The sequence below is a fragment of the Eucalyptus grandis genome, chromosome 10 (genome assembly GCF_016545825.1).
Source record: "Eucalyptus grandis isolate ANBG69807.140 chromosome 10, ASM1654582v1, whole genome shotgun sequence".
NCBI lineage: Eukaryota > Viridiplantae > Streptophyta > Magnoliopsida > Myrtales > Myrtaceae > Eucalyptus > Eucalyptus grandis.
In genome coordinates, this window is record NC_052621.1 from 18,382,240 (window position 1) to 18,397,939 (window position 15,700).

At 41.7% G+C, this 15,700-nt stretch overlaps 2 protein-coding genes across 2 annotated transcripts; both read right to left on the reverse strand.

The window, feature by feature from the left end:
* Positions 1-1,926: 1,926 nt before the first annotated feature.
* LOC104422116 lies at positions 1,927-2,622 on the reverse strand. The gene is given in 2 exon segments (XM_039303392.1): positions 1,927-2,436; positions 2,439-2,622. Coding segments are annotated over 2 exon segments (486 nt in total). The 5' UTR covers positions 2,496-2,622; the 3' UTR covers positions 1,927-2,007.
* A 7,485-nt stretch (positions 2,623-10,107) lies between these two features.
* On the reverse strand, positions 10,108-14,836 carry LOC104422117 (LEAF RUST 10 DISEASE-RESISTANCE LOCUS RECEPTOR-LIKE PROTEIN KINASE-like 1.3). Its single transcript, XM_010034348.3, is given in 5 exon segments — positions 10,108-11,633; positions 11,721-11,949; positions 11,952-12,040; positions 12,120-12,149; positions 13,825-14,836. Coding segments are annotated over 5 exon segments (1,674 nt in total). The 5' UTR covers positions 14,153-14,836; the 3' UTR covers positions 10,108-10,635.
* Between the last annotated feature and the right edge of the window lie 864 nt (positions 14,837-15,700).

Consider the following 15,700-nt stretch of genomic DNA (forward strand, 5'->3'; position numbering starts at 1 on the left):
AAAACATGAATTTTTTGAGTTGAATGAGCTACATATAAGTCGGGTTGGATATGCATTATTAAACTTATATATATATATATGATGAAAATGTATCGATATGGATTAAATTTATTTCCCATCAATTCATACTCGATTCAACCACTTGAAATCTTTAAACATAAGCCTATTCTGTAATCACAATCTCGAAGCCAAGTAACCAACGAGAGCTAGAATGGACTAGACTACTAGGCTAAATTGGAAGATTTTTTCCAATATCCAAGGTTGTGTTTGTTTGGAAGATAACTTCACGGTAAAATAAAATTCTTTTTACATAATTATGTTTCAAAAGTTATCATTTCCATGTTCATGTTAAAGAATTCATTTTTCTAAAAGTTAAATATGCATATTTTCTTTCATCATAAATAATTTTCCGTCAACCAACTATTATTGGCAAACCAAACGCTTGAAAGTTCGGAAATCTAATTCATAGAAGAATTCTTTCGCTCGAACAAACACACCCTGATATGTCCATCGACCCTTTTGCAAATGGATCAAAAGGAACTTGGAAACACTCGGATTATATAAGCATCCTCGCGGGCGTTCCTTCAAGTAATAATGCACCAACGGTCAAGTTTGTGTCATCTCTCAAACCTTGCAATTGCGAAGAAAGAGGACAGAGAGGAAACCGGAAAATCCACATCTGCATGCGGCCTAAATCTCAGTTCTCGACCCGGCACGACCGATGGGCTTTCTCCCCAGTCAGTCCTCTCCTCCACCGCACTTCTCCGCCCTGAATCGGCCGAGAGAGGAGCCTCTCACATGTTTGGTATTGGTACAAGAAGCATGCACCGAAACTGAAATTTTGCACCACTCATGCGATAATCATTCCAACGAACCCAGTAGCCCCAACTCAAAGCCTCAAGGAAGCATGATTACCATCCGCAGTCCATGCCTTGAATCAAGAATCATTGCCTAAAATCGCCACATATGCAGGGCCATGATGCCCGCTTTGCTTCACGACTAATCATGCCTGGGACGACCGGATCATGGCGCAGGAGCACACTACAGCACACTCGATCTTTCTCATGCGGCCCTTCATCTCTCCTTCCCTCTGCACCGATTCAAATGGCACAAGCTCGTCTGCCCACCATTCGTCACCGCTCCTCTCGCGTCAATTCGACCCCGGTGACAAGACCTGGCCGGTCCATCAAGAAACATTCGACCATAATTCACAGACATCTCAGACTAAGCCGCGAACCAGAAGGACAAAACTCAACCAGCACGATTCACCTCCCCGAATTCTGCAAATCCCCTCGCCCTCCTACAACAGAGCTCGTCCCGGGCGCCAAGGCAAAACCCACATCATTCCACACAAGCCATTGGAGATACAGAAAGCAGCCAAGAAGTTTCAATTTCAATCAAACGAAACCCATCAAAGCGCGGGCGCGCATGGAGGCCGCAAGAGGGCGACAGCAGTCATTTCGTCGAACATTTGTTTATTTAAGGAGCGGAGGCCATCATCATCATCATCATCATCATCAATCATCATCATCCTCATCCCGTCCCTGTCTTCGGACACCCTTTTTTTTGTCTTCGCGATCTAATGGCTCCTCCTCCAAAGACCCAGCACTGTCCCTGTCCCACCCACTCAAAACTAACCACAACAGTCTCGCAGTTGACTAAAAAAGCCCCATCGCTAATTCTGCTCCCCCCGCGTTAGGAAAATTCAATGCGCTGATCGCGTCTTTTCCCGTCTCGGTGGCGCCGCCACCGCCACGCGCGACCCGCGGCCGTGAACGTCACGCCCCCCTTTCGACGTCTCGACCGCCCTCGCGGCTCCCCCGTGGCGCCGCGCCCCAGCGTTGCCCTAAGCTTCTCTTCTAATCTAATGTACACACGGTGGTGCGGAGGTACATGGAAGAAAAAGGAGGAAGAAGAGATGGAAACTATGAACGAAAACATGCTTCAAGAAATAAAATTTAATATTATTTATCGAAGAGAAAATTTTTTGAATTTCACATCACATTGCTACTCCGGAATCGCTACCAGTACCGGCCGCCATGGTCTCCTGAGCAATCTGTACCGGAAGGCAGCCGACAGCGGCCTGATCGAGCCGCCCCCGCCGCGCCGGGCCGCGAACCCCCCGCCGGCGCCGCCGCCCATCGTCTCGGTCCCCGCCGCATCGGCCAGCAGCCGCTCGCGCGCGTCGAGCCTCCTCTCCGACCGGGCGGCGCCGTCGAGCGGCGGGGGCGGCGGCGGGGACGACACGAACAGGTCCCGCAGCTTGTGCCGGGCCCGGAACCTGCCGGGGTTCTGCGGGGGGCTCTGGCGGGGGAGGTCCCGCTCCGGGGAGCCCTCGCGGCGGGGGAGCCGGCGGCGATCCGCCCGGTTGAGGAGCATGCGGAGGGTCTTGCGGCGGCGGAGGTGGACGACGGGGCTGGTGGTGGGGCTGCGGGAGGGGCTCCCACGACGGCGCACTGCGTCGCCAGCAGCTTGAATTTCTGCAGGGTCGTCATCTCTCCTTCGCTCCAGAAGCAGAAAAGACCGAAACCCGGCTCGAATCGACCCGTTCAACGGAGATGGGCAAGATCCGATTGAAGAGAGCAACCCAATTTCATCCCCAATCACTCCGACGATGGCTCCTTCTCCGGCAGCACAGTGCCGGACGGACGGCGAGAGAGGAGTCGGAAGGAGGAGGAGGAGGAGGAAAGCGAAGGCGATAAAGGAATGGGCCGAGCGAAGGACGGCTTTAGCGGTTTCCTCCGCACACGCGCTCCTTATTGACACGTGGCGGGCCGTCGGAATTTTGGGAATTTATGTCCTTCCTCTTTTTTTTTTTTTTTTTTTTTTTGTTTTTGGGCCCGCGGGGGAGGAGAAGATGCTTGCTGCGATGGGGACTGCACGAATGCGATGCGCAGCCCGTGACGGAAAGACACAATTGGAGAATGGGGTTAACTTCGATTCCTTTGATGCCTTCCTATCCTGCGAAGGAAGAAACCCAAAATCTGTTTTTTGGGCGTTAGATGCTTGTTATCTTCTCACTTGTCCTGATGCTTTCCCAGGGTTCCGCAGGGAATGACAGTTCTTTGAGCTGGTTTTGATGTTGATGGTACCGCGGAGATGGTCCAAATCTCGATCCCGTGTTTTCGTTTGAAGTGATGCGCTATTTTATTTTTGGCATGTCTGTGATCGCATTATGATTATATCTCAATAAATTTAGCTAAAAACACAGTGGTATGGGTCTATTTTTGTTTTTAATATTTTCTTAATTTCGAGACTTATGCGATTTGATTGTCATTTAACACGGATCATTTGGAAGGTATGCATATGTGCTTATTCCAAAGTACATGATTATCCATATGTAAAACCATGCACGAGGTTTTTTTATAGTTTTAAGAGATCTTTTTATTTCCCTCCGAGCGAATATTGAAACTAAAAGGAAGAAATTGCAAGAAATAGGCCTTGTCCATAATGTCAACATAAAGTTGACAAGATACTCTTTTGAACACTCTCTCTTTTCAGCCACCTCTCTTTGGTTATGCTTTTTCTTCCACTCCAACCTCCCTCGACCCTCCCTTGACCGAGACATGACTTTTAGTCGAGGGAGGCTCCATCTTCTCAACTTGATTTGGGATTTTCTCTCCTGGTCCAATCTAGGAGAATTTTGTTGTTCACATATTCTTCTTCTTCCTTTTTCTTTTTCTTTTTTTAAAATTTTTTAAATTTTTTTTTATGGGTGTTTTCTTCTTTGCTCGCTTGGCGTATTTATGGCTTCTATTATTAGGGATCAACATGCTGCTTTAGATCCTCCAAACCAAGAAGTCTGATGGGATTGAAGAGGAACGCAATGAGTTCATGACAGAAGCATTTATATTACTTAACCGAGCTTTGGAATCTCTCATCTCCCAATCTAGATTCAAATTTGGGAACTCTTCTCTCCCGATTTAGATTTATGAGTTCCTTAGAGGTCTTTCCATACTCGTCCAACCTCTCTCGATCTAGATCTGGAAGTATATTCAACTTGTTTTTGGTGTTTTCATATGATGATGGTGTTGAGAATACTTAGCCTAGGTATACATTACCCATGAGGTAAGCCAGGATGCCAATGAAATTCACCGATGATGATGATGTGAGATTCGCTGATTGACTACCGTTTGTTTTGTTTTGATGTTAAGACAAACATGTTGTTATGAGATGAGAGGGAGCTTCTAATAGCAAATTGTGCTTTATTGTTCTAGTTTGTTATTTGGGATATACTTTATTTGAAATTTCTCATATATCATCTTGAGATATGAATGAATATTCACTTTCGACAAAAAAAAATTGCCACATTGGAGCCTAACACGATGCTTACATTACGCAAAGGGAAAAAAAAAGAAGAAGTCATAACGGTAGATTCATTGGACAAGAATAGAATCGTTCCTTAACCATTTTGGTTGTTCGTCAACTGAGTCTTTAATATTCTAGCTTGGTCAATTAAGCATTTTATTCATCGGCCAATTGGGTCATTAATGTTTTACTTCAATCAATTGAATTCTTAATATCTTAGTTTGCTTATCTAAATCTTCTAAATTTGAAAAAAAAAAAAAAAAAAAAAAACCCGCTATGATGTCCTGGCAAGCAAAACTTCTTCTCCCCAAAAATGAGGAGCACCAACCTTTCCCTCCGAACCCCCATCAAAATGCAATTAAGCAAACTCTAAATTACACCCAAATATAAAATAAGAACGGTAAGTTGTAATTTCAAGAAATATGACATTTTTTTACTAGAGAGTGAGCCATTGTGGCAAGATCTCGATGAGAATGGATGGGGAGGAATTGTTCAATTAATCCTAAACCTATTGTATGAATGTCAATTAAAAAAAATTTAATTTTGCCAATTTAGTTTTAAATCTTTGCACGAAATTCTAATATAATTCTTTTGACCAGTTTTTATTGAAAATCACTAATGTAAGCGCGTGTCATGCAAGACAGCCGGTGATGACTAGACCGTCTGTTAATAATTTCTGGTGAAAATTGATCGGAATGATTATATTGGAATTCCATGCAAAAGTTTTGTATAACTGAATTGATAAAATTGAAAAGTTTTATTATTGAATTGGTATTTGTATAATATGTTTATGATTGATTGGATAATTTTCCCGAATAAAGGGAGATTAGGGAGAATCATGTTGATTGCCACACCCAAAAAGACTTGAAAAGATATATGGCCTTAGAACTTAGAGTCTCGATAATCGACAAAACAGGCAAGTAACTAGTAATACCTTCCAACTGGGGCAATCGAAGAAGCAAATGTTTGCTTGGATCTTAGCAAGGGTGAACATGAAACTAGAGGGTTGGAAAGAGAAGTTAATATCAAAAGCTGGAAAAGAAATATTGGTCAAGATTCTAGTGCAAGCCTTGCCTCAATATGCGATGTCTATCTTTAAAATCTCACTCTCAATATGTAGAGCGATTGAACAAAGAAATGCCACCTTCTGATGGAAGCAAGATGAAACAAAGGTTGGGATTAATTGGAAGAATTGAGAAGCTCTTAAAATGAGGAAGGATAGTGGTGGATTGGGATTTTGAGACTTAATCTCTTTTTAATAAGGCAATATTAGGCAAATAGGCTTGGAGACTTTCTAAGTCCCCGATAGCTCTTTGGAGCTGTTTGTTCAAAGGAATACATTTTCTCGAAGAAGAATTTTGGAAGGCACAAAAGGGTTCAAGACCCTCTTGGTGATGGCAAAGTATGCTTATTGGTAGGGACTCAATTTATGGAGACATTAGATGGGCTGTGGGTTAAGGAAAAAAGATCAACATAAGAGAGGATAGGTGGCTAGAAAGGGGAATTATTGGTGGACCGGCAAATATTGAAGAGCCCCAATGGGTGGAGGAACTCACTAACCAAGAGGATAGAACTTGAAGTGAGCATGCGTTGCGGAAGATGTTTGATGGGACTGTGGCTAATGAAATCCTAGCAATTCCTCTCAGCAGAAACTCTGAGGAAGACCATTTGGTCTGGACAGGGAAGAAAACCAGGCATTACACAGTCAAGAGCGTCTAGAATAAACTATATCCATCCAACAAAAAACAACAACCAACTTCAGCCTCTACCTCCTTCCAAGCCTGAAGATCCTTTTGGACACGGCTATGGAAACTAAATATTTATCTTAAAATTCTCATCTTCCTATGGAGAGTTTGCCGAAAGTAGATGTGAGTATGGTCCGAGTGAGCGGTTTTTACCCTGAAATAAAACCCACCTGTTAAAGACTAGTTCCGAAAAATTGAAACAGGGAACCTCTAGTTGATTCTGTGGATCCATCAAAGAATTTGACTATCAGTCTAGTCTGATTTCCAAATAGATCTATGAAACTAGTCCTACCAAACTTTGCACAACATCCCTGCCTTGGCTGAGTCATCTACGGCAAACCCAATGACCTTTAGTGCTCCACCGTGACAGTCAGCGGTGGACCTCCATCAGCATTATTAGACTTGTTATCATTAATTAACACTGTGCAGGTTTTCCAATGTTACTGTGGCTTTGGTGGCATTAGCCTAGTCCCTCCTGACGTACCTAATCTCAACGACGCAAATCCGACAACACCGACGTCCTTTACCGTTCGATGCGTACTTTCCATCTTGATTTTTGTCCATCAAAATCCCCCTTCCATTGTTGCATCAATTGCGATTTTGTCCTTGCAAGTTGGCAAGAAAAATTCTTTCGTTTCCTTTTTTGGTGTCGACCGATTAACGCTTGCCACCGGTCTTTCCCATCAAAATTGTTCCCAAATCCATCCATTGAAATTCTCTTCATTCAAATATCTCACTACCCATTCACAATTCTTTCCTCAAAATTCTCTTTATTCATATATTATTTGACTATATTTGTTGCACTTTTTCCAACTTATGTAGATTATCGAATGCAATCAAATCTCCAGTCTGCTTGTGCAAGGTTGTCCATCACCGAATTTCTATCGATCCTCGGTCAATCATTATCTTGTGCCAATCTCAATTCCGATATTTGACATTATCACCATCGAATTTAATGCAAAATGGTATACTCTTTGTGATAAAATACCAAAAATGCAAATGCACAATATTACAAATCCGGTTTGGATGAGTGAGTGGACAGTTCCTCACTTGGAATTGGAAACCGGACTGGTACTCACTAGTTTCAATAAATTAGAATCGGGAACTAGACCGTTTCCCTTAGAAACCACAGGTTCTGGGCCAGTTCGGTCTAGTTCTGGGTGGGTTGGATGGTTCTCGGTAACCTTGCACCCCTAGCCGAAATGCCCTATCGGCCTGAGAAAACCTCTATAAAAGGAAGATCTTACCAGACCCCTTGTGCCCATTATGCCACCATGTGCGGGAGACTATTGAGCACACGCTCTTGCTTTGTCCTTGGACAGCTTTGATACGGGCAGACGAAAAAAATCAAGTTACAATCTTTAGACATACCCATCACTCGACTGGACAAATGGTTATTGAAATGCTTTGAGGCTAATACACGCCAGGTCTCGCATGAGGTAATTGCAAGCATCCGGTGGTTAATTTGGAGGGCACGAAATGGGTTTGTTCTTAGCTCTCGCTAGCTGAACTCGAGCAGAACGTTGAATCTTGCAATTACAAAGCAAGCCAGTTTTCCTGAGATGGAATCCAAGGCCGAAAAGTGCAATTAGGAACAGGAAAAGCTTATCTTCTTCATGGCAGCCATCAGAGGGAGGGTCTTTGGTAATTAACGTCGATTGCTCCAAATCGGAGAACTCGTCGGAAGCAGCCGTAGCAGGGGTGATTCGAGACTGCAGAGGAGTCTTGGTGGATGGTTTCGCAATTTCTATCTTGGCTGGATCAGTCGAAGCGGCTGAAACCTTAGCTTTGGTCATTGGTCTACGATTTATCGAAGAGAGAAGCAAATGTGAAGAGTTCTGTGGAGTTCAAATTCAAGTACAATCAGATTGTACTTCGCTAGTTAACTGCGTTATGGAAGAAGAGCGGAACCCATGAGTTCTACGGGCCTGGATTGATGACTACAAAGCAAATCTGACCCAACTGAACTTTGTGAACCTAGCCTGATGTCCCCGAGATGAAAATAGTCTCACGGATTGGGTAGCCAAAGCCCAATGAAAGAAGGAACTCCCCTCAAATTGCCTATTGTGCCCTCCAAAACCTTTGCTGGATATCTTATGTTGTGATGTGAACAGACTTTTTTAAGGCTGCGTTCTTTTCACGAAAAATGTGTCCTTTCTAGAAAATGTTTTTCAGAAAACCATTTTTAAGGAAATTAATAATATCGCTGAGATTGTCCATAGGCAAAAAGGAAAAAATAGGAAAAAAAGAAAAGTAAGGGAAAGAAAATTTTAAAAATTATAAAAAATTATAAAAAATTATTGATGTCAAGTTGAAAAGTTAGCATATCATGGATTGTCAATTAGCATTGATCAAAATTGATTGGAAGGATAATATTAAAAAATTATTGAAATCGAAAAAATTGAAATTTAATTAGCCATCGTATCATAGATTTAAGACATTTTAGACCATTTTCTCATTTTGAGTTGCATTCGGAGATATCCAAATGAAGCACCAAAGGTGAGAAGCTAAGGTGGGTCCGAAATGCTTTGTTCAGACAAATCGATTCGAGACTGGACGCCCGACGGCCCACGGGCTAACCGCCAGTTAATCAATGTTTAGTCGATACTCTCTGATTGCCAGACATCTTTCGCACGAAAGCCAATGGACAGAGGCCACTTACATGGTATATATAGATTTTGATCAATTTTTTAAATGCGATTTAATTGTCTATTAAACGAGAGATGAGAGATTTGTAGGATACTCAGCAATTTTTGTGAATGTAAATTTAAACAATAAGAAATCTAATGATTACTTGCCAATTATCTTGATTATCGTAAAATGCGATTCTGTTTATCTGTAATTCTTTTATTTTTTATTTTTCATTTTGGATCAGTGGTCCGTTTATAATTATGTGTGGTGAAAAGATATTTAAAACTGTCCATGTTTTTTTTTTTCATGGAATTTTCGTTTTGGAGAAAATTGAGGTCGAAGTGGAAATTGGATTTATTTAATTGTAGTATAAGTGTGATTCAAATGTTTGACATGCATAATTCTGGGAGTGTCGAAATATATATCTAAATATGTCAGAAAATTTACAAATATATGATTTTATAAGTTCAAAGTAGTTCATTTAACAAATTACAAATTTTAAATGATTATAATTCGTGGGTGATACCTTAATTAAACTCTTAAATTTTGGGCAAAGTATATGGGGCGGTCAGTGTATCTTCCACATTGGTTGGCTCTAAAGCAAGAAAGGCAAACGTGGAATTCAAAAAATAAAAATAAATTAATATATGGTTAATGAAAATTTAAAATAATTGATCCGTGATATAGTGCATGCATCAGAAGTCATGTTTTTTTTTTTTTTTTTTTTGGGTGCAAAAATTATCCATCCTATTGATCATATTAGAGAAATAGCGGACAACTCTAAGACCATCAAATTTAAAAATTCCCTATGCTTTGTCTGACCTGAAGGGAATCGTTGCCGTGAATCGACTGAAAGAACATGAATAGGTCAGAAAAAAGTCAATTCAGGGAATACAAATTTAACAATGTTACGTACACTGAATGTGTGTATCAGTTATTTGATAAACCCCCATAACTTCTTATGGGAATCTAAGGAAAACTTGCTCTACGAAAATCGGCAATCGTTTCCCTTGCAAAATGATGCAAGTTCTCCATTGTAGTTACCTTCCTAGATGAGATCTCGGAGGACAAAATGTCAATCACTGAATAATCGATACATCTTTAAGGAAAGCAACACGAGAAGCCGGGTCGTATGTATCATGTTCTACCGCTGCCACATTCTGATTTAGCTGAGTCACTTCCTGCGACCAAGTCACAATTTGGCAAGCACTATATGTCGGATGACTAATTCTTATTTTTTCAGATTGATAGGATTAGCAGGAACCACCAAGTTGGAGCTGTTCGTGGACAGTAGGCTTTACTGGCTTGCTGCAACTAAACTGGAAAAATAAACGTGCTTACGACGAATTATAATCCCAGCTACCATACCTCGAGGGAGGGACCAGACGCGTGCCCTGCCAATGAATATCAACTGAAGTTCACATACAAAACGAAACCACGTAGTTTTTTTCTCCTGCTACTTCTGCTTTTTCAGTCTAAAATGCATAAACAATTTTGACAACTGGAAAACTGAACAAAGGAGGATGCGTTTGGCTTCTGCATATGTAGACCACGCCATCACACTCTTCCTAATACATCAGCAACACCAAATACTAGCATGGTAAATCCATTAACATTAGTAGTAGCTTGTAAAATGACATCATTTTGGACAATCTTCGAATGAATTCCTCCTGTGATACCGGATGATTATTACTCAAGATAAATGCGCTGCACAGTCTGGTTTTCTTAACATTTTTGAGAGAGAACAGACAGCAAGTGTATTCACCAGAAAATATCATAAAACAGATAAGTACTGCGGGCCGCCTTTAGTATGTACATTGCTCTTAGTGGCTCCTGTCCACCTGCGTAATCACCACCAGACTAGAAGGCCAGAGAGCTTATGGTCATCATACATGAAATCACTTTTCCTGCTTCAAGATTTACGAAATAAACAGACTAGCAAATCTAATCGCTAAATGGAATTAGGTGGGGTTGAGCTGCTTCCCCAAATAGGCGAGACCTCTGAGTCCGGGGAAAACAGGGGAGGCATATTCTTTAGAAGCCCAACATCATCTGACCTGATGTCAATCACCTCGGCTTTCTTCACTGTTGCATTCTTGTACTGAAATCCCCTCAAGGTGTCTAGAACTTCGTCCATAACCTCGGCCTTCTGCTCTTTTATCTGCTCAGTCCCAATTCTTTTCAGAGAGTCCAAGACTTCTTCCATAGTCGGCCTCATATCCCTTTCCTCCTGCAAACACCGAAAAGCTAACTCTGCCGCCAAGGTTATCATCCTCCTAACTGCATAATCTGTTTCAAACCCCAGAGAAGGATCGATCAGTTCGTGCAATGTACGATTTTGAATTCTGTTGACAGACATGTTGGCCAAATTAATGTCTTGACGATGCCTATTAGTGTCGACTGCAGGTCTTGATGACAAGAGTTCACATAGGACAACACCGAAACTATATACATCACTCTTGTCTGTAAGTTGGTAGCACTGATAATACTCTGGATCCACATAACCAGGAGTTCCTTGTGGAGCAGTAGATACATGGCTGACATCTGTGGGGAATAACCGTGAAAGACCAAAATCGGCCACCTTTACACGGAAATCGTTCTCTAGGAGAATGTTATTAGTCTTAACATCACGGTGAATGACATCAGACGCATGAAGGTAAGTGAGTGCATCTGCAGTCTCAACAGCTATATTCAACCTAACACGCCAAGGAAGAAAATTAGAACTCGCTTGCTTTCCATGGAGATGATCGGCCACCGTTCCATTTGGAATATATTCATAGACAAGAAGCAGCTCCCGGCTCCGTCTTGAGGTGCATCCATACAGCTTCACTAGGTTCTGGTGTTGCAGGCGTGTTAGGATGTCTACTTCATTCATGAACTGCTCAACACGTCTCAAATTGTTCTCATACAGGCGCTTGACTGCAACTACTTGCCCATCACGAAGCTCACCTGCAACACAATCATTACTACTTTGATTAGCGGGCTAGTAATTTCCATGGTTCATTACATTAAATGACTAACAGTGCATCCCCCTACCATAATAAACTGTCCCAAAACCTCCATCTCCGAGTTCTCGAGAAGGATCGAAATTTTTAGTTGCCTCTTCAAGTTCTACGTACTCAAAGACTTTAACTCCAAAATAGGTGCTTCCCTTCTCAAGGTCGGACTTAAAAGAAGGATAAGATGGTATGCTTCTAGTGAAATTACTCGACATGAGAAGGTTTTTGCTTGAAGGAGTACTGTGAAGATCTTTGGTTTGAACTTCAAAGCAGCTTTCTTTTTCTTTTTCCGCACTAAACAGACGAACAAGAAACCTAACAGAATCACCACAAAACCAGCTCCGCCAATGCCAAGGCCTGCACAATATGAATGAACATTCACTTTTCATCACTTATTGGACATCATTAATTCGCTCATGATCAGAGAGTATATTACCTATGCTGAGTGATTTAGACTCCTTCTTCCCTGTGTCAGAGATAAGACTGAGAATTAATAATCGAATCACAATTGCTAAAAGAGCAAGAAAACAGACAAGTAAAATGTGAGTTCTCTAATCCTAATCTAAATATTTAAGAATGGAATAGTTTTCAAGGCAAATTCATATCCACATCCATGACGACAGTCCATAAAAAAACAGTAACTTCAGAATCAGGCAAATAAGTCCAATATGAAGTGTTCTAATAACAACATTACCTCCAAGTCTCAAGAACCTATGTTTGAAAATCACCTGTGAGAACAAACTGTTTACTGAATTGACCAAACTGAACTTTTCAATTGCTGAACATTGAAGTAGAATACAAAAAGTTATAAAGGCATCAATTGGTGAACATTATTTTTAAACTGGAGTGTGCCAAATCCTTCTGTTCTTAAAAGAAATTAAGTGGCTTTGTCGCCCTAAACATGTCCTGATAATCATTCTAGAGAATAAGAAAGGACACCTGAACTTGAGAGTGATCAGACAGGACAAGGGAAAAAAAAACAATTAGTCATGTATCTGTCTTTAAGTAGCTCTCCAGCCAAATAAATTGCAAAGGTTCTATGGTAATCATCTCACAAAATCCAACTTTTCCTAGATTTTCAAGTTTATTCAAGAGAAAAACAGTGATAATCATTAGAAAGAACCAGTCTCATCTGAAGCAATGTACCAAACATATAAATATTGATTCAGCATGATAGTATATCATCTGATGGTAAATGCTCTCTCCAAATTTAATCAGGTCAAGACACAATTTGCCTCCCCTCACATCCACAGAGCAACACTTAAAAGTTCTTCCCCCAAATTTGATTCTTTCTTGGACAGAATTCAAGGGAAACTCAATGAATTACTCGATGTCATCTACACAGTATCATGACTCATAACCTACAAGGTTCTTTTTTAAAAAGGCTGGATGTGATAGATGGGTTTGACTAAGTGCAGAGATATCAACCTTTACCAACTTTCTCCATGTTCTCCACCATCCCTCCTAACAATACCATATCTTGAGTAAGAGAAAAAAAAAAAAATTCTCTGTTGAGCTTAGATTAGCAGACTCTAAGGGATATCTATTAGAGCATCATTTTAGATGTGGCTGGCAGATAAAATATCAATTACTAAAGTCATGGGGAAAGTGATGTTTATTAAAATCACTCAAGTGTGGGTGAGTCTTCCAACAACCAACCTTTGCTTTAGTCCAAAGGGAACTTATGGAAGCTAAGCAGTTACCAGGGCCAGCAAATCTCTGATCAAAAAGTACAAAAGGGTTGCTAACCCTATGTTTGGAAAAAAGAGCAAGGAAGGGCAGAAGATGATGAGGGGAATAAGAAGAAACTGGGATTGGAAGCAGAGAAAACATATCTTCTCTTGACCTTGTTTGGATGGGGAGGAAATTGGAGGAATGGAAGTGAATAGAAACATCTAAATTTACAAGTAAAATAAAAATTCTGTACTTCAAAGTGACCTCGTTTGAGATTGTTTCTTGTGGGATCCAATTGAAAACTTTCTCTCCGCGTTATTTCTCTCCATTTTCTTTCTTCTTCCAAACAATGGCATATTTAGTTTCCCCCATATTTTCCTCTACCCTTTTCTTTCCATCCTATTTCCGCGCTCCCAAATTGCACGGCAAAGTGAAATAAGTGATGAAGAAAAGTTAAGATAAACTACCTTGTGTAGATTTAGCAGTTGTTGCCTCTGGTGTCGGAGCAGATGTCGATGAACCACAGGTTTTGGAACCAAAGAACTGGTCAGGACAATAGCAAGTGGGCCGATTCGCGGTGGGATCGTAACCACACACTCCACGCGATTGAGTGCAGTCAACACATGCTTCACTATCCACCTTCAGCTGAACCTCAAAACCATGCTGCAGCAAGTCACTCAAACCGGAGGAGCTATTCCCCAAATTGCTCCAAAATACGAAGAAACCGGGACTACCACGCTCTTTGAGCACGCTCCGATGCCAACACTCAACCCTGACGAACCAACACTCAACCATGACAACACATAGCCCGCTGTGTACGATACCCCCTGAACAGGACACGAGAATAGGCCCGGGAAAAGCGATTGGCAACCGTAGAATAAAGTGAAGTTGGTGAAGCCTTCGGCGATTTGGAACAGCGAGGAGTCGAGAGTCGTGTTGAGGAAATTCGTGGGACAGAGTCCCTGCATATAGTCGTCCCTCGCGATCCTCAGCATCAAAATAGGATAAAAATACACCCCCAGAACGCGGTACTTCACATCCTTTATCACGATCGTCGTGTTGCTTCCGTTCTCGCAGTTGAGCTCCAACTCGGGATACCCACAAGAGCTCCCCCTGTTACCTCCCCAGAAAGGATAGCCGACGTCCTTAACATCCCCGCAGCTGAACCTGCCGCTGCAGCTCGTGTAGTTATCCACGCCCTGGGAACGAGGAGTCTTGATCAAGATCAAGAACAGCGGAAACAGCAAGCGTAGAGCAAGAGACGAGGATGAAGGAGGAGCCCAGGAAACGGACATCGTGCTTCACCACGAAATGGGAATGCGGATGCTGGAGAGAGGAAATAAAAGGCGAGTTGAAGGGGTGACATGGCCTGGGTTTGGATAAATAGTCCAAGAAAAAAGAGACTAGGAAAAATTGTACGTCGGGTTGACTTGGTGTGAGTTCTAAGTGTCATAGGTTGAACAAGACATGGGATTTTTAATAGGGTTTTCTGTCCTGAGGTCCGGTTGGAGAGAAGACGGGGCCTGTCATTAACTAAAGGACGAGTGCCATTCGTTCACCTCCCAACTGTCCCCCGAATCGAACCGTCCCGCGTCCTTCCGCCATCGCACGCCACCATCTTTGGATTGCTATGTGCTAACCACCGGAATATCACGGATTATCATGACTCGAGACCGCTCAAAGAGTCGTTTAAGCGACAGGCGTGTTTGTTTTTCTTGTACAAGATATAACATCATCAAATTACTGTGATGCCTTGAGGTTACTAGAGATCACATTCATTTGGCATTCATTCAATTATCATATATTAGCGGCATGATGGTACGGTGGATTACCATTCAATGGAGATTTTGATACGAGATTGAAAAGAAAAAGATATGGGTGAATATACCTCAAAAGATAAGTTTAAAAAAAATGGTGGAATTAGAAATGAGGATTGAGATGGAGCCAATTTGTGAGTTGGCATAATTGCTAATCAGGATGGAAGTCAAACTAAACAATAATGCGATTCGGCATTTAAAAAAAAGGGAAAAAGGTGAAGCTGCTTTCTTTCTAGTTTCTGGTAAAATAGACTCATCACATGGTTAAAGGAAGGAGGAGGTGGTTGAAGATCAATTCAATGACCTGTTAATTCAACTGCTTCTTCATCGTCAATTAGTGTCGTAATTATGATGGTGCCTGCTACTGCTATTGCTAGCCAAGTTAGTTGGGCGAAAGCTTTGAAACTTCTTTCCTCTTTATTCTTGCTCTTTGCCCTTTCTTTCCCTTTCTGTCATTATTTTTTGAAGAATTTTGATTCCGGGTTTTGTTTGCTCCGTATATGTTCCGCAATATGCAAATGGGTGA